Here is a 27,801-nt window from a genome sequence, read left to right as displayed (position 1 = left end):
CAATCCTTATCTCACAATTCAGCTGAACAATAGATAATAATTAGGTATTATTGTGAAAGGTAAGATCGTTTGACATGTTAAGTGGTTTCTCTATCTTAAGTGGAATGAAATATTTTGCAGTCTACTCGGAAAATTTTGAAGTGTGCCACAAGACAATAGGTTCACGTGTCATGCCGTAATAGCACCTTCATAATGTGGCAAATATGAACTGTGCTTGCAGTGTGGAAAAGTTCGATTTTTTATACCGACAGCCACGTGCTATACACAGGACCTTGCCTAGACAAGAGCAGAAAGCAAAAATTCCTTTCCTAAGTACATCTGATAATCTAAGATAACATTTTCAAACATCACTGGCTGAAGTCCACCACTAAAATAAAACTAACTGTACTTTCCACACTGCCACTTTTTACGTAGGAGAGAGTTACGGTTGTAAGTGTTAATCTCATTTAAATGCGGGCACTCTGGTCTCTGCCTTCAGGTTTGTGCAGCTGTTAAGCGTATGCTGCTCAGTGACCTCTGTCCTCTGACAGTAAGAGGTTTGCTTTTCATCCCGAACGCATTAACCAAGAACAGTACAGCAGTAAACTGAAGGGTATGTGTAGTCCTTTCTCTGAGGCAGATATGGAATCCAGAAGAATAATTTGGCTGTAAAAGAACATGACTAATTAGTACAAATAAAATAATGTATTGGTCCATCTGGCTTACCTAGAGGATTCTGAATTTGGTCCTCTGTTTTTTTTTTCTCCTTTTTAGTAGTACAGCAATAAATATCACACTTCAAGCTGCCCAGTGCAGTTCTTTAAATACCCAACAAACAAAACCAGAAAGTGAAATAGGCAATTCTCTTAACTTCATAAATAAGCCATAAAGAGGGAAAAAAAAGTACTTCTGTGTTCCTTTTGAGTGATAACTGTGAATGTAACCAATGTAACATGTAGGGGATGTTATCACTTCAGGTGGTCAGAATCATTGCACAACCAAAACAAGTCTTGGTTCTTTGTGAGTAATTGGGACAGGACGGTTGCAAGATAAGGGACTGCTGAATAATCCCTTTAGGCAGCTGGGCCTTGGGAGAACAGGTATACAAACTACAGAGATAAGGAGGCTGCAGGATAACCTGAAGACCCCGCCGATCACCAAGAGACGCCAAACAAACAAACAAACATGCGTGACGGACATTACCGTATACAAATGAGTTCTACTCATAGTAAAACAATGAGAAGCATTTCCTGCAAATGTAATGAATGTGTACATTAACGTAGCATATATACCTAGTAAGTGTGTCCTTTCGGTGCACACGTTTGGAGGAGAGATCCCCCGTGTGCCCGGTGCCGTAATAAAGAATACCTGCTTAGCAGTCTGCCGGCTATTGAGTCTTCTGCTCTGGCTTTTCACGGCACCATGAGGAACAAATTTATCTTTAGGTACTGATTTTGATCTCAATCATGGCTCATATAAAATGTTTTTAGATAAAAAGCATACAAGAGCCAGTCATTACCAATACTAGGTGACAGTCTGGCAACTAAATTTTCTAGCTATATATCCAAATAAATTAAATCGTTTGTTTCTGACCCAAGAAAGTGAAGTACAATATTGTTCTAGGACACCTAAGTTACACAAGTGCAGTGCACTTCACAGTGCAATTTTTGAAAAAACATGTATTTTTAAGTTACTGCAAAAAAACCCAATGTAAATCGTTTCTTCAATGTTAAAATGCCTTTGAAAGAAAGTTCTTAGAAACTGTGTTAATTAAAATCCTTCTCAGATTTGCTGAAACTCTGTGAGCATAACACCTCTGACGACTTGGTAGTGAGCAATAAGAACTAGAAAACACTCATTTATCCAGTGTTGATACTTAACAAGAACATGAACAAAGAAATGTAATGCAGCTGCTTCAGTAGCTATTAAACATGCAAGGAAGAGTAGCTATATCTTAGTGACACTGGGCTTTTTGTCCATTTCAGTGGAATCTGGAGCAACAAAACTGACAGAAGCTCCAAGGCCTGAGCGTCTCAAAGACAATTCAGAAGGAGGAATATGACGTAGCTCTCGGCGAGACAGTTTTACTGGAGTTACTCCCTGAAACTGTGTTACAGTCTCTTTTCTTTGGATGACAGAAGGTAGCTGAGCATGAGATTTTGAAGGCTCAGCTTCAGCTGCTCCTGTTTTGTCATCACTAGTGCTCGACAAACATTCTTTGTTGCACCCAAATTCTGGAACATCTTCTTCAAGCTTGTATGAATTCTGCCGTGCTCTTACAATACTTCTTCTGTCTGTGTCTTTTACTTTCCCTGTTTGACTGGTGGTGTCAGGGTTAAGCGCCAACTTGAATTCTTCAGAAGCAACTTCTGCCTCATCTTGATTGGATGCCTTGTCACCAGCACTGTTATCTAAAATGAAATTTATCAGGAGATAAATACCTAAAAGTTACAACTCTTCTCAGAGCCCGCCATCAAAAAATATTAGTTAGTCAATGCAGTTCCACAGCATCAGTAACCTGTAGTGTGAATGTGGTAAAAAATTATCAGCACCTCACATTTTGTCCTTTCTGTTAAAAAAGTTTGTCATCTACAAAAACATCAGAGGTATTAGCTGTTAATTTCCTCTGACAAGGTGCGGGTAAATGGAAGCCTCACTCTTCTAATGTGTATTGTATCCCAGTTAGACAGTTTTAAAACAGCTGAACCATGACAGTGAAACACAAAGTTATTCATATATTCAGAGTTAGCAGTAACATTCAGAGTCAGCAGTAACACAAAACACATCCTGCAAATTTGACTGTAAGGTACATACAGGGCTTTTATTATTTTTAAAACTCAGCAACAAATTATAAAGTGTTTTTATTACCTTGTACTGCAGCATGCCTCAAAATGTATTCAAAAGAAAAATAACAATACAGAGTATTTCTTACAAAACTTACGAACACAGATATTTGAAAAAGTTGGAAATTCCCAGGGATCTTCTCCCTTCTTTCTCCTTGCTACACTTTGGCTGGGATGGGTGTTTCCCCACATGGATACATGTCCTGAATGACGTGCTTCTTTGTATACCAGACACAGAACAGTCTTTCCCACGCTTATTTACAATCAAACCTCTAGAATATTCACGTACAGTTTGACAGTGTACTTTGTAGTAATGAATGTGCTGGCTCATTATCCTGCCCAGAGGGCAAGGGCTGAGCTTTTATTCACTCTGGGAGCAGCAGGTGTGTGATCAGCATCTAGGTGTTAGGAAAGCATGGCACTGCCCGAGTGGAAAGAAACAGAAGCGCCCGCTGGGAGGAGGAACCTGTCCTTGTCCTGCTGCGCCTTGGGAAGAAACACAGGGACAGCAGGGCTCTATTGGGCGTGGGAGGTATTGGTGGTGGCACCCAGAGGTGAGAGACAACCAAAACAGTGACAGAAATTGAAACTTCTTTTCTCCTACACCTGAATAGCTCTGTTGCAGGTTTGGGTTCTGGCAAGAAAGACATGGAACAATTAAAAACTTACAGTAGTAGTTGGTTGTTGGTTTGGTTTTTGTTGGTTTGTACGGGTTTTTTTGTTTGTGTGTTTTTTGTGTCAAAGCACAGAATCGCATTAGAAAGTGCTTTTTTTTTTTTTTAAAGTGTATAAATCCTCTCTTTTAGCCTTAGTAAGTAAGTAACTTAAGTAAGTTAGCAACTGAAAGTATGGAATTCTTCACTGACAATCTCCCACTAACTTACTTTTATAAAACCAAGTGCTGGAAGCAACCTATCCAAAAGATGGCATATGACAAAGCTGTTAGTTACAATGTCACTCAGCCCCTTCAGGCATCAAAATTCCTTTTTCTTAACGACAACTGTTTGAGGTTGTAGATGCTGAAAATAGGTTACAATCCACAGAAAACAGTACAAGAATTTAAACCACTGGTATACCACTGCTACAGCTACAAACCAAATGTTGTCTCTTCTTTGAAACTGGTGGAGAGGTGTAATGTATTCCTGGAGAACAGTTAGTTCAGTAAGAATATGATTTTTATGTCTATCTGATACATTTCTGTGTGTTCACCACCTTTCCAATGGTCTACTGACAACTGCATACATATTTTAAGATAATACACTTACATTTAGTGGATGCCAGTAATTGATGGGACGACTCTCCAAAGAGGCCCTTCAATTTCTTCTTCAGCTCTCTGCTGGTTTTCTTATAGAAGAATAAGTCTTTTTCCAGTTGCTGGACTTTTATTTCATACCCTTTCAAGGTTTCTGCAATACCTTCACTATCTTGTCCTAGGACAAGTAAAACTAGTTTGAGAACCAAATATCTTTGTGCTAAAAATCAAAATGTCCAACGAGACAGAATATGTCTTATATCTTGCTGACACTTTGCTTGCAGTGTGTACATTTTCACTAGTATGACACAGGATCAAAAACGCCACGCCAACCCCACTTGTCAGCTTTAATAGGAGTATTTAGAAGATCAAGATCAGCAGGACTAGTATATTTAAACTTTCCAGTATCAGCAAATTCAGTATGAAAATACAACAATTCTGATAGTGGTTTAAAAAAATATTCAGTTTTCCGTTCATACAGACACCATGTGTCTGATGCTCAGCATCCTACACAACGTCAGAATTAGTGACAGCCAAAATACATCTCTGAACCTTTTTTTTTTTTTAATAGGAATATAGTATTACTCAGCAGAGACTGAAGAGAATACTTGCTTTACAATCCCCCCCCAAGAAGCAAGTACCTTTGAAATGATGCAGTATTAACTGTAGTTTTTTCTCGTGCTCTGTGTGTTGTAGGGTCAGCTGCCTGTCACACTGCAACTTGACGTGTTCAAGTGCAGACTTTAATTCACGTATTATGTTTTCCTGGTCTATGACCTTCATTTCCTGTTCTTCAATCTGCAGTTGTAACTTACGTTCAGACTCACGTAGGCCAACAATCTAAGAAAGAAACACACTTCTTTTGATTTATCAAACCGTTTTCATAAAGGCTTTTACCCTTCTGCTGAATAGATTAAAGCATACAAAAGCAATGGTTTCTATAAGCCGTAAGCTTATATTGGAAACAGACTTGCCCACTGCTAAAAGTTCACACTCTAGAAAGGAGCTCTGTACATTTTGATCACATGGACTACTGGATTTTTTTAATACCCCGTGCAGAATTTAAACAGAAACAACAGTATTTTCCTGATTCTGGAAAACGTCCAACTTTCATCCCACAGACAACTTGTTCACAAAATCACCCAAGGTTCACCCAAGGTCACAAAGATACACCATGTCCTAAAGCATTTCATTTTTGTGTTTCCAGATATCAGTATGATTCTTCAATACTTGGCTGTACATACTGCAGGCAGTTGTATGCAAAAAGAGTTTATACTGGATTTAGGAAAAAAATAGGAATACTAGCCTGAGCTTCATGAAGCCTGCAGCTGGGAAGAATTTCAGTGCGACACAACTATTTAAATATGTTGCTGCTCTAAAAGTTACCAACACAGAGCACTGGAAAGGAGCAAGGAAATTTCCAGATTTGCAGCACTTTTTAAGCTAATGACTCCAAAACAAGATTTACAAACCTAACACACAAGTATCCTATTTAGGTTAATGTAAAAATTAAAAATATCTGAATTAATAGCAGATGTATGTAACCTGAAGAGGTTTTCACCAAAAGCTTGTTAAATTTATTTTTATTTCTTGATATTTATTTAATTTAATTTCATTATCTAGAATAGTACCTAAATAGGATAAGGATAAAATAGGATAAAATACTATTTGTTAGAACGAACCTTGTTGAAATATTTGAAGAGGATAGCTCTGAGCTCAGCAGCAGACAGGGAAACTAGTTTTCCTATTACATTATTCTCGCTCTGTGAAAGAATCTGAGAAGATGACTTAAGCAAGTGCTGGCGATTCTGAATACTTTCATTCTTGTAATCAATAGCAGCCTCCAGGGCTTCAATTCCTTCTTCCAGCTGGAAAAGGACATGTTCTTCCTACAAAGAAACACGAGTGAGATCTTTAAAAAAAAAAGTGTAGAATTAAACTTTCTATGCGTAAGACATTCTTCAACTTCATCCTCAAGACTAAAACTAAACTTAAGGGCAAGACAAACTAGTAGTAGTGCAGAGAATAGAATGGGAAAAATAAGAGTTAAAGCACAAATCTAGAACACTTGTCCTTTTTCTGCCATAGTACCCTTCCCATGATACACAGGTCAATCAATCAGTCCATGACAGAAACAGAAGTCATGTTTCCCTTTTTATCCTTCCGTCATCCTCCCCACAGTCTGACTGCTGCTATTATTTTTTAAGTTGTGCTAGTTTCCTGTTGGATTAATGAATAAATCAGGTCAGTAAGGAGTTTGGTGACCATCACTTGTGTAGGGAAGTGGCAGAAATCCATGGCCTGAAGCACGTCAGAAGATTTTGAGGAGTGAGGCAAGCAGGATTCTTTCTGGCACGCTATCACCTCAGCCACATACTGCTTCTAAAGACCTAAAAATAACCTGTGCATTTTATATTAATTTATTATATCTTCAGGGTAATCATACTGATTAACTCAAGTGTGGACCATCCAGGTAATGTGACTTATTTTCACTGTGAAAACATGGAGGCCTCCAGATGAAGTCTGCTTTTTCAGAAAACCCTATGAAAAAAATCAAGGGGCATTACTATGCAAGCACATTGCCTTGTTCTATGTGCTGACATTAAAATATCTGCCTATGATAAACTGATCAACTTCTAGTTCCCTTATGTCTGATTATATGATCCTTAGTCCAGTGGAGTTTGTTATGGTACTAGCCGAATTAAGTTCCTCTGAACGTAAACTTTGTTCACTGGTACGTAAGTAGTGCTGTTGCACTACTACTTTAACATTTCTCTTAACAAAAGTACCCCACCTCAGTTCCTTGGTTCTAGCTTATCTAGTATTTGGAGACATTTTAGGTTCTGACTGGAATCCTTCATTATACAACACTACCTAAAACCTATATTTATCTCAGAGGTGCTTACTTACTTCAGTTGACAACACTTTACCATCTTTCAGTTTCTCATCCACACTATTTCTTCGTCTGAGCAGCTGATCCCTTTCCATCTGCAGAACCTGAATTTTTTCCAAAATGTCTGTCTGATCTTCAGCGGTGCTGCCCTGAAGCTGCATACCTTTATGACACAGTTCCTGATCCACCATACTTAAGCGTGTAGACAATTTCATACTGTCTTTGTTTAAAGCCTAAAAAAACCACAGCAACCATGGATATAAAACTGAGATACTCCTTCCATTAAAAAAATGTAGATGAGACCATCACATTCTGCAGTGAAAGACTTGCCTGCTTCTTGCAGCGGGACCCCATTTATTTCAAGTAGACAGCTACTATAAAATTTGCTATTTACTCAAAGACAAAAGAAAACAAGAACGCTCAACATGCAGTTTTCTACATTGAAAAAATCAAAGGGGCTAGTCAGTATAAGTGACGATCATACTTCAATTTCTATTCACTTTTGCTACTGAAAAATAAATACTGCAAAATGTTTCCCTGTCATGTTCTCTGGTTTGCAAAGGGACTGAGTCATTTTTATATTATTTAATGCTTTGCAATAACAGAAGTCCACAGGTCAGAGTTGTTTTGTTTTGTTGTTGCAATTTTAGGGAGAAAAAGCGAATAAAAATTATTATTCTGTGTTATTCACATTGTAAATGGTGATTTGCCTAAGCCACACAATAACTTCAGGGCAGTGGTAGAGACACAGCTCACATGGCTTGACCCTCTTCTGCTCTCTGCCTGCCTTCCCCCTTCCCAGTCTTTCAGTCAGCACTATAACTGTTGGAAGTTTTGCATTTTGTCTTGAATCACCTGGCTAGATCTCAGTTTCTTGATTTCCAGGTGGCTCTTCTCTTGCAATAATGCTTCTTTTTTGGCTACAATGGCTTCTCTTTTCTTTAAATCTTCTTCTAGTTCTGCTAACTGTTGGTGCTGTTGGAGAATTCTTTCCATTTCTTCATCAAGCCATTTCTTTTGCTCTTCCAATTTCTAAAGTTTAAATAGACATCCAGAGAGCATTAACCACAACTTTTTGGGTCAGAATTTTATGGTTATGTTTTTCCTTTTTTAGAATAACTAATAGAACTGTAGAAGAAATCAACATTTCTAATGTTAACATTAATTCTGCAACAGAATCTTGACTCAGAATAATAGACTGACTTAAAAGAGGCTCAGCAATGTTACATTCCTACATCTTGGAGAAACAAAGTGGTATCACTGGCCTCTAATGAAGTGTATTCTTTTTCTAAGAACATCTTCTATATAATCATAGCAGCTAGGTTTGGAAGGTACTACAAGAATTCGGCTAGCCCATTCTCATTGCATTACAATGGCCCAAGACCAGCTATTTGTGGAAAAACATTAAGAGACAAGAAATTATAATACTGAAAGACAGACAGTAAATGAGAGCTCTGATCCTACTAACACAGTCCATTCTAAATTTATTCTGAAGCCACGATGTATCAGTGGATATATTCCTGATAAGGCTCAAAAGTTGTCTTTATTTAACTTTTAAAATTTCTTTTCACCTTTCAAGACTTTGGGTAACTCATGAAACTGTCACATTCCAGTGTCCACATCTGAAACAATGTAGGAGGCACTGCTGCACAGGACACCTACTTTTCTAACCCTGTTAAGAACAGCCAAAACCATACACCTCTGACATTTATTTATTTAGTATGGAGAAAACAAAAAAACGAACAAATCATGGAATGTTTGTAATGGAGCTCATCAGGATCACCCTCAAACCTACCAGACAACCAAACCTGTTGAATTCTCAGGTCTGTGAATCAGCATCTTCGCCAAATCATAGAAACAAAAGACATTACAGCCTCTCCTGTCCTTCATTCAAAAAGAGTACAAGAGCTGCTAGACTACACTCCCAATTTTTGCTATAGTAAAAAGAAGACAAAACTATGATGGAATACTCATCTTCCAAACACTTCACACAGATGACTAGGGATGAAGAAAGAATTTTTTTTCAGGGCACACACAGGTTCAGAATAGACTAGCTACCTGTAGTTTCTGTGAAGTTCCCGAGTTATTTTTCTTCTTTTTAAATGCAGCAATCTCTTTATCCTTAAGTTTAAGGATCTTCTGTTGTTGCTCCATCTTTAGTTGAAGTTCCTATAAACAAACAAAAAGCCCCATTCTTCCTGCTTCAGTCTATCTCGTTTTAAAATGCATTTAATGTCACAATGCACACAAGTATATAATGTGAAATACCCTACATTTACATGTGAACTTGCAATTCAGAGCTAGACATCACATAATAAAGTAAAATTGAAAAAAGCTAAAGAGAAAGGCAAACCAAAGATTTCTGTGAAAATTTTTATAGACAGTTTCTTCATTGCATTTGTCAAGAAAGTCATTACTTAAAACTATGGAAAGCCTGGCAGTACAGTTTATTGTCTTTGGGGAAGCAGAGGCAGAACTGGCTCATCTCATCTTTGCCATAAAGAAACAGGAAGAATCCTACTTTAATTTGTTGCTGGTCCCGCTGAATCTCTGCTTCTACTTGCTTCTTTTTTTCACTCTCTTCAGATAGTCTTTTCTGTAGCTGGGTCTGCTGATGCTTCATCTGAGCCACATTATGCTCAAGTTCTGTTGCTTGTCTCTCACTTTGGTTAGATAACGAAGCCAGATTCTTAGTGTCTTGCTGCTTCTTCTGTAAGGTCTGAAGGTTCATGGCAAATTTCAGCTTAATAGCAGGGAAACTTAAACCTAAAATATGACTCAACTTCATTTTTTATTTCACTGAATTCTTAGAGTCAGCAAGACTTACTAACTTCTGCCCCAAAAATCACTCATTATTTCTGTGGTTTCTGAGCTATCTGGTAAAGTCAGCACAGGCAGAATTAATCTCAATCAAGATACAGTTCATGCCTGGCAATACAATGGAAGTAATAAAATCTTAGAGAAATCACAGCTGTGGAAAATGTGCAGAGACATAATGGTGCCAGAAGACTGGTCCTGAGCTCAAGTCAATAAGGCAGCTACCTCTTTCTGTATGGTGTTTGTCTGACCCACCATTCTAGGACCAAGAGGCACAGAGCACCTAAACTGGCCCTACACAGAATTTAAACTTACATATAGCAGAACTTAGAATTAGAAGGTCAATGCCAAACAAATATGACTGGGCTTGGTCTTGCAAACCATCACAGTGATTTGCTTAGAGCCTGAATGTAGACAGTATTTTCATAAAACCTCCATTTTTATTTATGGCAGGTAATAAATTTGTAATAGTCTCCTGGTGTAAGTTCTTTCATGGTACTACATTCAATGGTGTATGAGCATCTCATATTACCTGCTTCTTTCTTGGTTTCACATCTACCAGGAAAATACTGTATGTATCTAACCATATATATGTTACATAGCATTCTGAGTATAACAGTATTAAGTTTCTCATTAGCTACTTCAGTCCAAGCAGCTTCCAGTGTATAAAACTGGTGAGAGTTTTACAGCAGACTGCTAAGGTTCAAAGGTGATAGTGAGACAGAGATTTGCAAATCTTAATGGTCAGCTCATAAATACCTGAACTTTCAACTTAGCTGCATCCATCTTCTTCCGGAACTCCTTTTGTAACTTGGCTTTCTCAGGAATGTCTCTCAGCTCCTTACTCTCCAGCTCCTGAAGCCGCTTTTGTGTTTCAGCCAGTTCCATTTTCGCCTGCTCAGATTCTTGCTCCAGTTTAGCTACCTTCAGAGAATATTGCCTGCTTACAGACTGAGCATCTTTACCTTAAAGACACCATATCCAAATAGTTTAAAACCAGCAGGATAAATCAGTTGAAATGTAATACTTGACTCTGTAACTGAATCATTATTTACTTCATTCTGGCTAAACTAATAATTTCTGAGACATTTTCCAACCCTAAAGAAACATACAATTCCTTTCTAACTCTGAAATAGACATAAAGGAAGGAGTCTTAAATCTGTATTCTTAACGAGTCACCTGATGTCACGAAATAAAGTGCCATCTGAGCGCCAAATAAAGTGAAATTCTTCTGCCTACTGTAGTTTTTGCCAAAGTGGCTCTCCTCTATTTCATAAATTTTGCTTTTTTTCAGAAGAATATGCCACTTATTTATTACTCAACTTTCAGCTTAATAATCCATAAACAACTTTGGATTGTGTTTCTACTCTCTGACTTGCCCTGTTTGGGCAATCTTTCTCAAAGTACTATTTTTGGGGGCACAGAATCTTTCTCAGTGCCAAAGGACAACCTCAAGAGAAGGTCTGCACAAGAGAAGACTGCAACGGAAGGGGCTGAGCAAAGAGATCCTTAATGTCATCATAAGGCACATATGTACCAGGACAGATGTGTAAAGGGTGTAGGCTAACAGGGACACTGACCTTTTCCCTCATCCTCTTCTGACTCCTGCTTCTCTATTGCAGTGCTGGGAATGCTTACATTCCCAGCACAGTTATGTATCTTCTCTCCTATCCCAGACACCATGTGATGAACACCTGTCCACGAAGTGATCAGTAGCACTGAGCATACATGAAAAATTACACTATTGGTGGATAAAAGCAATAAGCAGCAAACCACAAAAAGTATTTAACAAACATATCTGTGTATCATAGCAGAGTAGGCTATAATCAAAATTTACAGCTTTCAGTGCAACCATAGCAAGTAATTAATGAAAGTTATGAATCTTTAAGGTATTAATAATATTCTTGCATGAGATAATTACATAAAAACTAAGACATGCAAGACTTCACAATTTTTGTCCCTTTTGTTTCTGAACTTCTTCATTCCAACTTTCCCTACAGTGGCCACTTACCTGTTCTTACTAATTCCTTAATAAGTTCCTCTTTCATTTTGATATTAAGTGCAAGTTCTCTCATTTTTTGCTCGGCCTCAGTGAGTCTCAACTCTGAATTCTTTAACTTCTGCATGTTAAAAACATGACTTTTTTGGAGGCTGTCAATCTCTTCACCTTGAAAGAAAGCAAAGCAATATGGACATAAAAAATCTGGAATACACTCTGTATCCAAAAGATAGTGCTCTGTAACATTGTGTGTGTGGAGTTTTTTCCATACAAAGTAAAATAATCAAAAGGAGAGAACAGTGCAAAGAGTCTTTTCCCTGCCCTGTGTCTAAACAGGAAAAGAAAGGATGGTATGCACTAGCATTTGAAGACCCTAAGTGGGAGGAAAAATATTCCTGAAACTGTTTCAGTGTATCTCTGGTAAGGTAATAGCATCTATTTTCTTCTGTTGAAGCAGTACTAAAGATTTATATCTGATGTGTGAAGTGCTTTCTGGCTAATAAATATTATTTAAACATTAAGGTCGCTGACATGAGTTTCAGAAACAGGAAGAAGAACAGAATGTCAAAAGTCTATGCTGAACTATAACCCAAAAAATATTTGTGTCAAATACACATATTTTTCTGAGAAAAATAATTACATGTGCCAAAGACATTCTTGCATATTCTGCGACTGCAGTAAGATTTGCTCTCATGACTTCTGTTTTACCTGTGGTTGTGTCAGCCTGTAGCACAGACTTGTTGGATAAACCAGACTTGTCTACTTGACACTTCACGTCTCTTTGATCAGGAAGAAAGCACAGAGAAGCCTGTTTTCTTGTCCATGTTCGGTTTATGGAGTGCCTAAGGAAGAATGAAAAACATGCTACATTCCAAACACACAGGGATTTTTTTCTTTAAGCTTCACGCAAAGGACATGATCTTAACAGGGCAGAATCCCAAACTCTTATAAGCATTTGTACCTTCTTTTCCATCTACTCCCCCCGCCTCCACCTCCAACCTTCATGGTAGACTCTGGCCCCAAAATAAGGATTATGCAGTCTTTATTAACTTATAAACCTATGTTTATTAAACTTATTTTGTAATATGTGCAGTTGGTCCCATAAGTTTACCACAAGTAACACCACATATGGTCTCATATTATGGCAGGATTAGGCAGTAGTACTACCTTTGCTACATTTGTCTGTAACAAAAATTAAGGAATAACAAAAAAAAATTACTTAAATGAAGTTTTCTTTTTGCTGCCTGTATTTTCTTCCTCTTCATCACTCTGATCAGAGAGGTGGCAGTGAAGGACTTTATCCTGATCTTCTATGTTGCTTAGTATCATCTGGCTGCGAGCACGGAATTCTGCCATCACCCGGGCCAGGGAGAAGGCATGGGGGCTGGTATACACCTGTCAAAAAGCACACACAAAAAAAGTGATGGGTAAAACCACTTGCAACAATTTAGCAATTCTTTAGCGATATTTTAAAAATATTTCAGTTTAAAACTATGCCATCACCTGAGCTTGCAAGCAAAATTACAGAGGTTTTCTATAGTAACTCTGAATAACTTTGTAACAAAAGGTTTTACCAGAGCTTAAAGCACTTGTTCCAAATGTGAAAGAAGGCACTGTTAGCAATTCATTATCCACCATATTCAATATATCAGTAAGAATAATCATTCATTTTTGATAATGCTCCATATTTGAACCCTCAAAAACCCCAGGAAAACACTACAAAAGACTACAGCTTTAGCACTTGTAAGTGGTAATTTTAAGCCTGAGCATTTTGGACAATTGTGGTATAGCATAGGTTGCAAGACATTAAAAAGTAATTTTTCAGAGTCTTCAGTGGGAAGCTAAACAGCATCTGAGAAAGCCACCATAATTTGTCATGTCAAGTTTAATAACTGAACTATAACCATTACAAAGGGACAAAAAAATGTAACATTTTGGTAGACCTTACCTTTCCGGTCTCTGTCCCTGAAGGTGGGTGAAGGGAGCGTAGCAGAGTCTTTGTGAGTGGGACGCTGTAAGGCCTCCTTGCAGATACCAGAACAGCTGTCCCATCGGCACAAGCACTTGAGAAGTCCAAAGTTTTCACATCTGTAAATTTCTCTAATTTTTCTTTTAGCTGATCAATAAGCACTTGCTGTTCCACCATCTTCTCATTCTCATGGGGAAAAAAACCAAAGCAAAACTGTTGCTGATCATGAGCTCTGTATCACATTCACTATTTCTAAATTCCTTACATAGGTCATGAACCTTGTAAGCACTGACCCTAGGTAATTCTGCAGCGCACAGGCAAATTCTGCAACAAACTGAAAATTCTGAGATCATCAATCTAACATACACACCCCAACCCAAATAAATTTTAGACACATTTTTGTTCAGAGAGACCTATCTCAGGAAAGTTACGTTAGCTTATCTAGGCATCTAGAGAGAAGTAGATGACACACTTACCAGCGCGTGCTTACTTTATATGGGTGTTTATGGAGACATAGAATGAGAATTCAACAAAAATGTTCAAATGAAACACATTGTCTGAGTGTAATTAATTAAACACGTATACAGGCTTCCTCTTCCTCTTCCAGCAGTTCCACTTTAAAGATTATTTGTATTAATAAACATAAACATGTACATGATCCCAGGATCCCTTGTATGGACTACTTCTTTTTCTTCTACCCAGCCTGAACTTTGTTGGGTAAAGCTAGCCTGGAGAACTTACTTACCTGCCTCTCCTACAGCAGTTTCTGTACATTGTTCGAAACTACTAATCTTACCTAAACTGATTCATCCATAGGGCCAAGATAATATCCATTTTCAGCTCCCTCTATTCCTTTCAATTTTTTTCAAAGTACCTTTAAAATCTGGCGTAGCAACAGCAGAAAAGTTGAAGAATAGCTAGCAACAATCAACCAAAAGTATTCAATGAAACATATTTTGCATTCTCCTACTTTGAATAATACATTTTTATTCATTCTTTATATCCTGTTTCCTTAGACTGCAAGTGCCTTCCAAACACAGACAGACAACGCCTTGCAAATTCACATTCTGTTGGAATACAACACATAATATTCCTGTGTCAAAGGAAACAGAATATATATATATATATGAATACCATATTGGTTATGATTTTGGAAGCAGTAAAGGCTAACTGATCCACCTTGAAGCTATTATTTAACCCTTTTAAGACTCTTTGTCCCTGATACTCTTGTACATACAACCCCACAGTGCACCAGCTTTTACATAAATACATATGTGTATAAACATTTAATATCTGTCTAGTACATGCTACTTTTAAAGTTCTTATTCTATCACGTATCACTATATTACATATTCCTGTGAATATAACTTAAAATATTTGACAGAAGTGTTTGCTTTCATTATTCTACCTATTTTATATGTTTTAAAATAAAAGTGGCAGTTTAGTGGTTTAAGTACCAAAATGGTGCCTAAGACCTCTCAAGCTTCCCTCCTGTCTCTGACATTGAAACAATCACAATCTTTTACCAACACGCTGACCGCTTCTCTTCATTACCTATACCTTCTATCCTCCAGAATTTATATAAGCATTATCTCAGTGTAATACGTTGAGACTATGCTTTACAGGTTAGGAAAAAAAAAACAACCAACAAAACAATTTAGCCAGAGGTGACAGAAAAGAAAGAAAGTGACAGAGCGAAGAAAAAGATGATGACTAGTATACTTACCTTTCATTCACTGACTCTCCCCAAGCCATCAGCAAAGAAGAGGAAAAAGGAGAAAAAGTAGAATAAGGAGAAGAGTACTATCTAGCTATGCTTACGGTTTTCTCTTTCAAGAAGTCAGATAATTTATCTATCATCCACATGACAGGCAACACCAGGAGAATATTAACTATTCTATTTACGGGCTCCTGGATCTTGAAATGTTCACTTACTACCGATCATAATTGCGTTTGCAAGCACAAGATCTAGAGAAGGAAGGAGGCAAGAAGTGTTTCCACTATGTCACCCAGTTATCTCTAATAGTAAATGCTCAGAAAATTAGGATGAAATTCTGTCTTATAAAGTCAAAAGGGAACGATACTCTAATTCTTAATAAAGCTGTAACAAAGTACCTTTCGATTAAAGCATTCTATAGGAACTTTATAGTATTTTTTAGATTCTAAAGAACCTTTAAAGGCCTTTCAAATACTAATTCATTAATTGTTCTGAGACTACTTAGCAATAACATACGTTTGGGGAGAGGGGGGTGTATTGTGCTTTAGGAAGCATGGAGAGGGTGAATGATTTGCTTCACTTTATACAGGAACACTGTGGCACAGCTAGGCTGATATACAAACTTCAGGAAATACACGATTGTGCTTCATCCACAAGAAGAACTCGACTGACTAAGTGATACAGCTCTAATTCAAGCAAAATGCCCATAAGATTGACAGGTAGTTATGTCCAAAACAATCCTGAGGGACGTGTCTTGAAATAATGAATGCATTCATACAATGGAAGGATGGTTCAATACAGATATATGTAATGTGTACTAGAGGAAAAATACCTGTAACTTATGTGTTTCTTGAGCCTCCTTTAAAGATTCCAGTTGTTCTTCATTTTCCTGTAGTAATGTCTTTATCTGATTCTGCAGTATCTGCAGTTCATGATCCTTCTGGCTAAATACTTCTTCATCCATAACTAAAGCCTGCTAGATAATAAAAGAAAAGTTAAGCTGAGGAAGAGGGGACATTGTTATTCTTACCGCTGGAAAATGAAGAAAAACCCAAACCCCGAAACCTCATTTGTTGTTACAAGATGTGATCAGAACTGCAAAGTTTTAAGGTATGTATGGTGAATTGTCTAAGTGGTTATCTGTGGTTTCTACCACTTATTTCTTTACTTCTGTTTCATCTATTGATTTTCATCTGACAAGTTTCTTTCCTCCAAAACCAATAATGTACCCATAACCAAAGCTACTTCATTGACACAGATATATAAATCCAATTATTCTCTTTAGTGTGCTGTGAGATGTAGCCACAAGATCTCAGCATCAATCATTAATACACTTCTCAAATGAAAATAATAAGGACAACTGCCCTCATTCTGCAACTCGGGTAACAGCCTAAAGATTAAAGAAACCATAAGAATGGTTCTTCACATGTTCTTGTGGATAAATAATCCAATACCAGTTGAAGGAGACTCCCAAATGTTATTACTCTTCCAGAAAGCCTGTAGAAGCCAAATACAAAGTATGGAAACATCATGTCTTCTTGTTCTAAAACTGGATACTTCTGTACAACTGCTTACCTACATCTTTCTTCCAAGAAAAGACAACTCTTAATAGCTTTTAAGAATGCACTCAAGAACCTGATGTCTCTTTAGAGAACAGAACTTTTTCAAAAGTCTACGAACCAATGCAAATGTTTCTAATAAACATAGCTGACAGAAGTGTATCCTGTCCCCCACTGGTGCTGTATCATTATGCAGAGTTGAGCCAACTACAGAAAAAAAGAAGCTTGCAGATATGTTAGCACGGTGACAGAGTGGGGCAGGATGACATGATAGAAAACTAACTGCCATATTGTCCATATTGTATTAAACATACATAACTAAAATCAGAATATATTTGCTCATTTGCATTGGCTGTAGGTGTCACGGGTTTGGTGGGGTGACTGGAGGGGTCTGTGAGAAGAGATCAAGGCTTCCCCATGCTGAACACAGCCAGTTCCAGGTGACTCCACTGGACCCATCGCAGGGAACAGCTGAGTCCCTCAGCCAAGAAGGTGGTGAACTCTGTGATAATGTATTTTAAGAAAGGGCACAAAATGCCAGACAGTCAGAAGAGGATGGAACCAAAAGAGTGAGAAAGAACAGAGGGAACACCAGGAGGAGGAGAAGGAGGAGGTGCTCCATGGTGGAGGAGCAGATATCCACACTGCAGCCTGGTGAACACTTGTGCTGGAGCAGATGGATATTCCTGAAAGAACTGCTGCCAATGCAGAGCCCATGCCAAATCAGAGGAAAGGTGCAAAGAGGAAAGGGCAGCAGGGGGAAATCACTATGTACTGACCATAAACCAGCCCCTATGTCCCTGCACCACTTGGCAGTGAGGAAGAGGAGTATGGAGTGAAGGAGCGAAGATAAGCCTGGAAAAGGCAGGGGAGGAAAGGTGGTGTTTTAGTGTTTGTCTTTTTGTTCCCTACTGCCCAAATGAGTAATTAATATATTTTTTATCTGGCAATAGATTAAATAATTTTTCTCCAATTCAAGACTGTTTTTTAGGTAAGCAATTTCTCTGTCTTTATCTCAGCCCACAGGCTTCTCATTCCTGTTCTTCCTGTCTTCTGTCCCTGAGTCCTGCTGATGGACGGGTGAATGAGTGGCTGAGTGGGAGTCTGGCTGTTAGCTATGGCTAACCCACTACGCCAGTATTTTTGTGTAAGCATTATTCAGGCAATCATATCTGTTAGCAAAGAAATATGCATGTACACACATGAACAGGTCCAGTCCACTATTAGCTATTAGATCTGTCCATATGCAACCCCTGCTCTAGAGTCTGTACTGTCTCATTTATTTCACCCTCTCCCTAACCATCTCCTAGCTACGGATGACATACTCATCTGGGGAAATTTAAGTTTAAACTCAGCGCTTATACTGTTTTGAACCTGGGAAGCAGAGGTTTAAAATCTCTCCTCCACAAGAGCGGCTGGAAGGAGGATCTCGGAAACTACAGGCCTGTCAGCCTGACCTCAGTGCTGGGGAAGATTATGGAGCAATTCTTCCTGAGTGCACTCACCAGGCATGTGAAGGACAACCAGGGGATCAGACCCAGCCAGCACGGGTTCATGAAAGGCAGATCCTGCTTGACCAACCTGATCTCCTTCTATGACCGGGTGACCCGCCTACTGGATGAGGGAAAGGCTGTGGACATCATCTACCTGGATGTTAGTAAGGCCTTTGACACTGTTTTCCACAGCATCCTCCTAGAGAAACTGGCTACTTGTGGTTTGGATGGGTGTACTCTTTGCTGGATAAAGAACTGGCTGAATGACCAAGCCCAGAGAGTGGTGGTGAATGGAGTTAAATCCAGCTGGCGACCAGTCATGAGCAGTGTTCCCCAGGGCTCAGTTTTGGGGCAAGTCTTGTTTAACATTTTTGTCAATGATCTGGATGAGGGCGTTGAGTGCTCCCTCAGCAAGTTTGCAAATGACACAAAGCTGGGTGGGAGTGTCAGTCGGCTCGAGGGTAGGAAGGCTCTGCAGAGGGATCTGGACAGGCTGGATCGATGGGCTGAGGCCAGCTGTATGAGGTTCAACAAGGCCAAGTGCCAGGTCCTGCACTTTGGTCACAACAACCCCATGCAGTGCTACACGCTTGGGGAAGCATGGCTGGAGAGTTGCCTGGCAGAAAAGGATCTTGGGGTGTTGGTTGACAGCCGGCTGAACATGAGCCAGCAGCGTGCCCAGGTGGCCAAGAAGGCCAACAGCATCCTGGCTTCTATCAGGAATAGTGTAGCCAGCAGGGGTAGGGAGGTGATCGTGCCCCTGTACTCGGCACTGGTGAGGACGCACCTGGAGTACTGTGTTCAGTTTTGGGCCCCTCTGAGGTGCTAGAGAGCGTCCAGAGAAGGGCAACGAGGCTGGTGAGGGGTCTGGAGAACAAGTCCTATGAGGAGCAGCTAAGGAAACTGGGGCTGTTTAGTCTGGAGAAGAGGAGGCTGATGGGAGACCTTATTGCTCTCTACAACTACCTGAAAGGAGATTGTAGTGAGGCGGGGGTTGGTCTCTTCTCCCAGGCAACTAGCAATAGGGCGACAGGCAATGGCCTCAAGTTGCGTCAGGGGAGGTTTAGATTGGATATTAGGAAAAATTTCTTTATTGAAAGAGTGGTCAGACATTGGAACAGGCTGCCCAGGGAGGTGATGGAGTCACCATCCCTGGAGGTGTTTAAAAAAAGTGTAGATGTAGCACTTCAGGACATGGTTTAGCAGGCATGGTGGTGTTGGGTTGGACTTGATGATCTTAGAGGTCTTTTCCAATCTATGATTCTATATGAAAATAAGCTACAAAAGAAAATCAAGAAGTAAGAAAAAAGCTGTGATTTAGCTTGATTGAGAACAAAGAGAAGACAGAATTTGTATATGCAATTGCCTGGTAACAATCTACAGACTTATCACAGTTTTGGTGTGCAAAGTGAAAATAGGTTAATGTTATAATATTCTAACTTGTTGGAGTACTGCCTCCTTCTACAAGACAGACTCAGGGTAGTTTTTCCAAGCTGCTTATCTTACGTCAGAACTTCACTCAGTTTCAAAGTAGCGTACAGGTATTTTAAGTTACAAAATTAATTTTCATTTGAGGCTTTGTCTATTGCACACTGAACTGCATTATTTTTGATGTTTTATTATTCGTAGTCAACATTTTAATTCAATACATCCAAAATATGGGGATGTTCCCAAAAATAAGTATTTATTTGATTGTGCATCAGTGCTATGAGGAGACATTGTAATGCGTGAGAAGGCTGAGAGCCCTTCCCCACACAGGTCATTATCTTGCACTGTTATCTGCTCTCTGAGAAAGCTAATCAGAGCTACCAGCATGACAGGATCCTCACGGGATATCTGCATGCTAAGAATCCCGTGTTTTGTTTTGAAATTCTCACCTCAGTTAGAAAACCAAATGATGGCACCAAAAATCAGAAAGTTGATATATAACACAAAAGCAAATGTTGGAGAAGTGATGAGGCAGAGAAATCTGCAAGTAGTTTGGAAACTGAGTTTGCTAAAGGCATGATAATGAAAAGGAAATGCAGGAGTTCTTCATGAGAACATTGCTGAAGAAACACAGGTTAGGAAATTATTAAATGATAATAGATGAGATACTTGCAGCTTCATAGTATTAGATAGACTAGTATACTACATACATAGTATTAGATAATATTAAATCTAAGGTGCAAAACGTAGCCCACGGGTTATCTGTAAGTACACCAATATCTGTGAAAATATCTGGATTGTAGTTATATCTGTAATGCTTCTGACAGACTAATTTATTTGCAGGATTCAAAACAATTTCTGACTTTAGAGGACAACTGAAAACAGTTGTGGGTTAACCCCAGCAGGCAGCTAAGCACACACAGCCACTCACTCGCTTACCCTCCACAATCCCAGTGGGACAGGGGAAGAGCAAAGGAAGAGTAAAAGCAAGAAACCTTGTGGGTGGTTGAGATAGAAATCGTTCAGTAAGTGAAGGTGAAGTGGAAGAAAAGAGAAAGAAAACATGTAACGCAAAGGCAATTAATGTAAAACCAATCGCTCACCGCCTCCCACTTACGCCCAGCCAGCTCCTGAGCAAAAGATGGTGAATGTACCCAAGCCTTCCTCCTCTTCCTTTTTAGTGCTGAGCACGCCATATGGCATGAAATATCTCTCTGGTTGGTTTGGGTCATCTGTCTGATTGTTCCCTCCCCACCCCCGCCACAGGCTGCACCCCCCAAGCTCTTTACTGGGGTGGCAGAGGGAGAAACAGAGGCGGCCTTGACACTGTGCGAACACTGTTCAGCAAGACCTGAAACACTGGGGCATTATAAGCATTGTATTGGTCACAAATCTAAACCACAGCACCTTACGAGCTGCTATGAAAAAAATTAACTCCAGCCAGCCGGACGCAGCACAGTAGCATAGCTAAAACCAAAAATCTAACAGATAAAACAGCTCAGCCTCACAGAGTCATCTTGAAACTGATTAGCCAAAATATAGCATTACTCTACTGTCTCTTATCATGATTAAGATGACTGTCTAGTCAATCATCCATTAAAATAAAGCTGTGTCCCAGGGATTAGACAAACGAAATTATACAAGATTGTGAATTAGATTTAAATTGTCAAATTAAGTACAGGTACATGTAACAGTTTTACATGTTTTGAAATTGGAGTTTTAGCAGACTCCTCTATCACACAGTTATTTAAATAAACAACGTATAATTAAATACCTGGCATTTCTTTAGTTCCCTCTTTAGCTGAAGAATTGTGATGTGATGTGGCTCTTGGCTGGTACCAGTGCCAGTCCCTGTGTCAGTCTGCTGCATGGTGAGAGCTTCCCTTCTTACTTCCTCTACCATAGCGATCCAGCTCTGCAACCTGTCCCGCTGACTTCTTTTTAAGCTAACATCATCATTCAGATCAACCAGAAATAGAAAGGCTTCATCTACACAATTTCTGTAACTGAAATATTGAACCTGAAGCTGGGTGAGCTGCTCCTCAAGTGAACTGATACGCGTTCTTTCTTGATTTAAGTCGTGTGGACACTGATTACTGACTTGCTGGTTCTGCAAAGCTTTTCGAAGCAATCTAATTTCAAGTTCCATTTCATCAATCCGGTCTTGATCGGGGTTGTAATTTACAACTGGTTTATTTCTAATGTTTTTGGCTCTGTTGGCATATTTGAGTGAATTTAAAGATTCGTCAAAGTCTGATGATGATGGACTTATACATGTTATCATCAAGGTTTTGGCATTTCCTCCAAGGGAGTCTTTCAGAATACGAGTGATTTTAGCATCCCTGTATGGAATATGTACACTTTTTCTTTTTGGGTCTCCAAGGGCACTGATGACATTTCCCAAGGCCAACAGACCACTATTGATCTGAATTGATTCTTTGAAGCGTTCACCAGTATTTCCAGTCTTTGTCACCCTCTCTGATCCTGCCAAATCCACAAAATGAAACTTTGAAGCAACCACCTGGACTGGTTTCCAAGATGAATCCTGTGCAGCATCAGTATTTTTTTGAGACTCTGCAGCCTGTTTCTGACAAATACTGATAGTAAAAATGGCGTGAGATCGACTAGAGTGCTCATTCATTTGTGTTGTTCCTGTGTGACGAGCTGCATTGCCGCTTTCTAACAGGCTTATCACTTCATCTGCACATTCTACTTGGAATTCCTTAGCACCGATAATCACTTAAAACATCAAACCAAAGAAAGTAAGAATAATTCAATTATTTCTAAACTCTTCAGCAAATGTTTACAGCAATTAGGAACAGTCAAAATATAAACACAAATCAGAGAAACATACAAGCCTGCATTATTATGAGGTCATAGCATATAGCTATAGAAAAACAACACATCGATATGTGAAAAGCATGAGGCACAACACATCTGAAACCTGCAGATATTTAATATATGGGTGTATTGTGTCACAGCATTTGAAACAATGTCTTAAACACAATACACTCATTTACACATTGCCATATGCAATTTGCAAACTAGTGCTATCCAGAGAAAGTATGAGCAAAGTCAGCTCAAAGGATATTATGCCAGTTTAACAAGAAAAAAAAAAAAAGACTAAAAATAAAATAGTTTGTAGTAGAAATGATTCCTAGCCTATGGTGAGAACAGAATTCCTAGCCTATATAGCTCACGTAGTTGGGCCTTTTGGACCGGTATCTATTATTAATCTATCAATGTGGAAGTGTATGTCTACCAAGTACTCCTACCAAGCGTATTTTTTGTCCTGTGTTTTAATGAAGGACGGAAAATGTCCCAGTACAATCAACTGGAGCTGACTCAAACTGTACTGAAGAAGAGATATAGTTTAAAATATATTGTGGGGTCCTAATGAAGCAACGATATTGTCTGCAAGATTTGTGCTAAATTAGTGCCTTCTTCCAGCTACAGACAAGAAAACCATGCCAGCTCAATGCAACACTATATTAATACTAGAACAAACACAACAATTAGAATCTAAAGAATAAAGAAAAGAAAAAAAACCCATCAAATTATACAGTTTCAGAATAAAGTATCTCCGCAGTGGATTCTTCTAGTGTTTTCATGTAGTGGACAGGAGAACTATAGGATAAGTGTTAATTTCAAAGCTTCCAAAAAATATCAGATGCTACTCTTAATGAAATGTTCTCTTCCACTCATTTCATAGTGAAAGGGGGCCAGATATTTACAGTATAAGTGGTTTAACAATGATAATTTTGAAGGGAGAACCAAAGGTTTAACCTTGAGATACTTACTCAAGTGAATAATCACACACTATTGTGTTCCTGGACAGAATCTGAAGAAGTAATAACTGTATTTCTACTTTATTATTTGTTGCCATTTCTGATGGAACATCTATATTGATCACAGGCATGCAAACCCAAAGTTGCTTCAAATCAGCTGAACTGAGTTTATATTCTGAAAATGTTACTTTTTCCTAGTGGTAGTAATGAATTAGCTCTTTCAAGAGAAGGTGAGAATAACTTGGGCACACAACTGAAACCAAACACACCAAATTTTATAGCTGAAATTCTACCTGTATTTCCCTTTTCATCTTCTCGGATATGTAATTCTTTCACAGAGGTCTCCAACTCCAACAAATCTCGAAGTTCTTCTTTATAAACCTCTATATAAGATACTTTCACTTGGAAGTCAACGTTAGGGTTTTCAGAAATATGTTGAAATAATTCCTGGATAGCCCGTGGGATTATGCCCTTTTCATCCTCTGCAACAGATGCTAAAATATAAGCAAAGGTGTCACAGAAATTGCAGTCTTTCTGCTGCACAAATTACAAAGACTGAAGATTAAGAGAAGTCTGTGAGATTTGCTACTCAAGATACGAAGGAATCTGAAGAGCTCAGTGTTCCCAAGGATTTTCATAAATACTTGTTCTTCTGGGGTTCAGAATATTTGTTTGCATCCATTAATAGGATTCAAAGTTAAGTTCTAAATTGCATAATGTTATAGTCATGAAAGTTATGAAAAATATGGAGTCTACTCTAAATCTATACTCCTCTTTTTTATTCCTACTCGTGATGGTTGGCAACGACATTGCACAGGTTTGAGAAACTATACTGCAAAGACCATTAGTAACTTAGCGAGGCAAGTCTTATGACCAGCATTTACAGTAATTTCCTATTTTTTCAAAGTAGATATGGAATATAATGCTAAACTCTGGTTTTGGTTTTAATATTCAACATAGGACAGTGCTTCCATAAATAATTTGTGTTCTGTATTCAAGAATATGGTAACAAACTGTTTGTCTTTGAGAGGATACCAACAACTACTTTTACCAAAAAAAAAGGGTTCCTCACATCTAACTATGAATTCAGTAAATACAAAACTAAAATTGCTGAGTTATGAACAGCCTTAGATTATGACATCTATTACCTAAAGAATTTGGCTAGCAATGGTACTTACAAGAACATTAAATAACTACTCGTAGAGGAAAGACAAGTGAAGTTATAACAGTAAGCTCAATTAAGAGGCCCACTGTATGACATCTAACAAGGCCAAATGCCAGGTCCTGCACTTTGGTCACAACAACCCCATGCAATGCTATGGGCTTGGGGAGGAGTGGCTGGAAAGCTGCCTGGCGGAAAAGGATCTTGGGGTGTTGGTTGACAGCCGGCTGAACATGAGCCAGCAGTGTGCCCAGGTGACCAAGAAGGCCAACAGCATCCTGGCTTCTATCAGGAATAGTGTGGCCAGCAGGAGTAGGGAGGTGATCGTGCCCCTGTACTCAGCCCTGGTGAGACCACACCTCGAGTCCTGTATTCAGTTTTGGGCCCCTCATTACAAGAAAGACATTGAGGTGCTGGAGTGTGTCCAGAGCAGGGCAACGAGGCTGGTGAAGGGTCTGGAGAACAGGTCCTGTGAGGAGCAGCTGAGGGAACTGGGGCTGTTTAGTCTGGAGAAGAGGAGGCTGATGGGAGACCTTATTACCCTCTACAACTACCTGAAAGGAGGTTGTAGTGAGGCAGGTGCTGGTCCCTTCTCCCAAGTCACTAGTGATAGGATGAGAGGCAATGGCCTCAAGTTGCATCAGGGGAGGTTTAGATTGGATATTAGGAATAATTTCTGCACTAAAAGGGTTGTTGAGCACTGAAGAGGCTGCCCAGGGAAGTGGTGAAGTCACCATCCCTGGAGGTATTTAAAAGAAGTGTAGATGTGGTGCTTAGGGACATGGTTTAGTGGTGGACTTTGCAGTGCTAGGTTAACGGTTGGACTCAATGATTTTGAGCATCTTTTCCAATCTAAATGATTCTATGACTCTAAATAAAAGGAGGATTTTAATACCTACCAAGAAATTTACAATAATCTATTGATATCCATTTGGAAGACTTTAATCATACATTTCTATGTATGAACCAAAGAGTTTGCAAGCAAACAATTAACTGCCTAAAGCAGACATTTTCAAGGTAAAATAAACGTAGCAAGAATCTCCAAAACACTCCATTTCAGGAAGAAATTCTAGTTTAAGCTGCATCTTAAAATAGGGGATGAGAAAGGACATTTTACAAATTGTTTTTTTCTTAGATATGTTTCGTATAGTCTAATTTATGGAGAATTTGTTTTTAGAACAGTTCAATTATCACATAAACTTTGGAAGCATTTCTTTTTTCCGTATCTTTTTTCACTAGCCCTTAAAAATTCTGCAGCATCATCTGCTATGTATTAAATACTTATGTTGCACAAATACACTGTTCACCAGTTTTAGAAAAAAATCCCAAACTTTCTACAACCTACCAATGTGGCCACCTCCGATGGTGTACGTCTTCCCAGAACCTGTCTGTCCATATGCAAACACTGTAGCATTGTATCCCTCAGTCAAAGACACTAGAAGAGGCTTAATGCAAACAGCATAAACTTCTTCTTGGGTTGAGTTTTTGCCAAACACAAAATCAAAAGTGAAGACACGGTCTTTCCCGATGATAATTTGTTGTGTGTTTGGGACTAATCTCACGCACACTTGGTGGTTATGAAGTACTTCCTTGGAAAGCAGAGGTCTGATTCGAACTGCAACTTTAACTGGGATCTCCTCCATGCCAGACTCCATCCTTGTGCTCCCCACTCCGTATTCACACAGTCAACAGGGAATCTGTTACCACTCCAGCGTTCACCTCATTCGCAGTTGTCTGCAACCAAGAAAAGAAGTTTTCCACATTACGTACCAAATAAGAATTAATTTCTCGCTGAAGTAGAAAGTTGACATTTCCTAAAGGATACATAAGCAACATTACACTCTTGAAAAGTACCTGATATAAAAGCAGATATATTAATAACTGTTAAATCAATTCATAAATTAATTTTGCCTCTATTAACTTCCAAGCTAGCAGATTTAACCTCATATCTGAAAGTTGCCTGATTTTGTTTGAACACAGCCATATGAAGCAACAATATCATAAATACTGTTGATAAAGCATATGCTTAACAATGAATCCTCTCATTTTCATATTCCTGCATTCACGCTGCACAGGCAACATAAATTAGTCAAACAAAACCTTTTTTCTCCAAAAATGATATGTATATACGCACACGTCTTTCAAAACCCTCTTCATTCACGAAGCACCAAGCATTTGCAACTCAACAAGAACAGAGAGCACAGTTGTGTGGCCTACAAAGGAGGTGTGATTTTGAATGCATCTAATTACTGCACATAAAGCATTCCTGATTTTAATCTGCACCTTTAGGCACATATGTAATTATTTTTTATTAATTGTTTTAGCAACCATGGTTCCTTATACTGCTCCCTACATATTCATTCTTACAACATCAGCACTGTAGAGTAGCACAACTGTAAATATCAAGGAATAGCCTTTCTTTACAGCTGTCTTTCATGAACATTCCAACACCCTCACAGGTGCTGATGGATCTCAAACACATCTTTTTTTTTTTCTTTTTACTACTTCTAAGAATCTGTGCAATGCAAGGGAAAGTCTGCTGAACTTCCAGCTTGCACTTTGCCTTTAAGAAAGCTGAATCACCAAACAGGCACAACTCCTCAGCTAAGCCCCCAAAATTCAAGTTTGTGGAAAACCAACAGCTTTGAACACTGGTTGTCTTGTGGTTGCAAAGAGAAGAGCTTTTGTATTTCATTTTATTCCACTTAGTTTGAGAACTTGGCCATCCAGAGCGGAGAAGCGGTCCAAAGTCAAAACAAGAAAAGCCCCATTTTAGTAATTGAGCAGAAGTAAAACAGACACGCAAAGCACAAGACGGAAATCAGACTCGTACCATACCGGACACAGCGACCAGAAACAGCTACATAAACCTACTAACTTCAGATTCAAAACACATTTTGAT

The 27,801-nt window shown here is 38.8% G+C and overlaps 1 protein-coding gene across 2 annotated transcripts; it reads right to left on the bottom strand.

Annotated features, from left to right (window-relative positions):
* Nucleotides 1-1,131: 1,131 nt before the first annotated feature.
* On the bottom strand, nucleotides 1,132-26,555 carry KIF27 (kinesin family member 27). 2 transcript variants are annotated; one of them, XM_075411002.1, is made up of 17 exons: nucleotides 26,245-26,555; nucleotides 24,031-24,231; nucleotides 21,724-22,688; nucleotides 16,302-16,445; nucleotides 13,732-13,938; nucleotides 13,003-13,178; nucleotides 12,492-12,625; nucleotides 11,796-11,951; nucleotides 10,544-10,749; nucleotides 9,489-9,686; nucleotides 9,026-9,136; nucleotides 7,823-7,999; nucleotides 6,985-7,200; nucleotides 5,757-5,963; nucleotides 4,716-4,914; nucleotides 4,088-4,252; nucleotides 1,132-2,390 (listed from the first exon to the last, which is right to left on the bottom strand). In XM_075411002.1, the coding sequence occupies exons 1-17, from the start codon at nucleotides 26,552-26,554 to the stop codon at nucleotides 1,927-1,929; spliced, it is 4,236 nt and encodes a 1,411-aa protein (XP_075267117.1). In that variant the 5' UTR covers nucleotide 26,555; the 3' UTR covers nucleotides 1,132-1,926. The 2 variants fall into 2 exon arrangements, with proteins under 2 accessions (XP_075267117.1, XP_075267118.1); XM_075411003.1 differs by having other exon boundaries at nucleotides 16,302-16,442.
* Between the last annotated feature and the right edge of the window lie 1,246 nt (nucleotides 26,556-27,801).

Source organism: Opisthocomus hoazin, chromosome Z (genome assembly GCF_030867145.1).
Source record: "Opisthocomus hoazin isolate bOpiHoa1 chromosome Z, bOpiHoa1.hap1, whole genome shotgun sequence".
In the NCBI taxonomy this organism is placed as follows: Eukaryota; Metazoa; Chordata; class Aves; order Opisthocomiformes; family Opisthocomidae; genus Opisthocomus; species Opisthocomus hoazin.
The sequence above is the reverse complement of the archived record's forward strand: the minus strand, read 5'-3'. Positions and strand labels throughout refer to the sequence as shown.

Bases quoted from the DNA above. Each gene is read 5' to 3' on its own strand.
- KIF27 (XM_075411002.1), bottom strand. From the start codon at position 26,554: ATGGAGTCTGGCATGGAGGAGATCCCAGTTAAAGTTGCAGTTCGAATC. The intron at 8,000-9,025 runs GTAGCTAGTCTA...TTTAAACTTTAG, and splicing joins GAACTTCACAGAAACTACAG to AAATTGGAAGAGCAAAAGAA. The intron at 2,391-4,087 runs GTAAGTGTATTA...ATTTCATTTTAG, and splicing joins ATTACTGGCATCCACTAAAT to ATAACAGTGCTGGTGACAAG.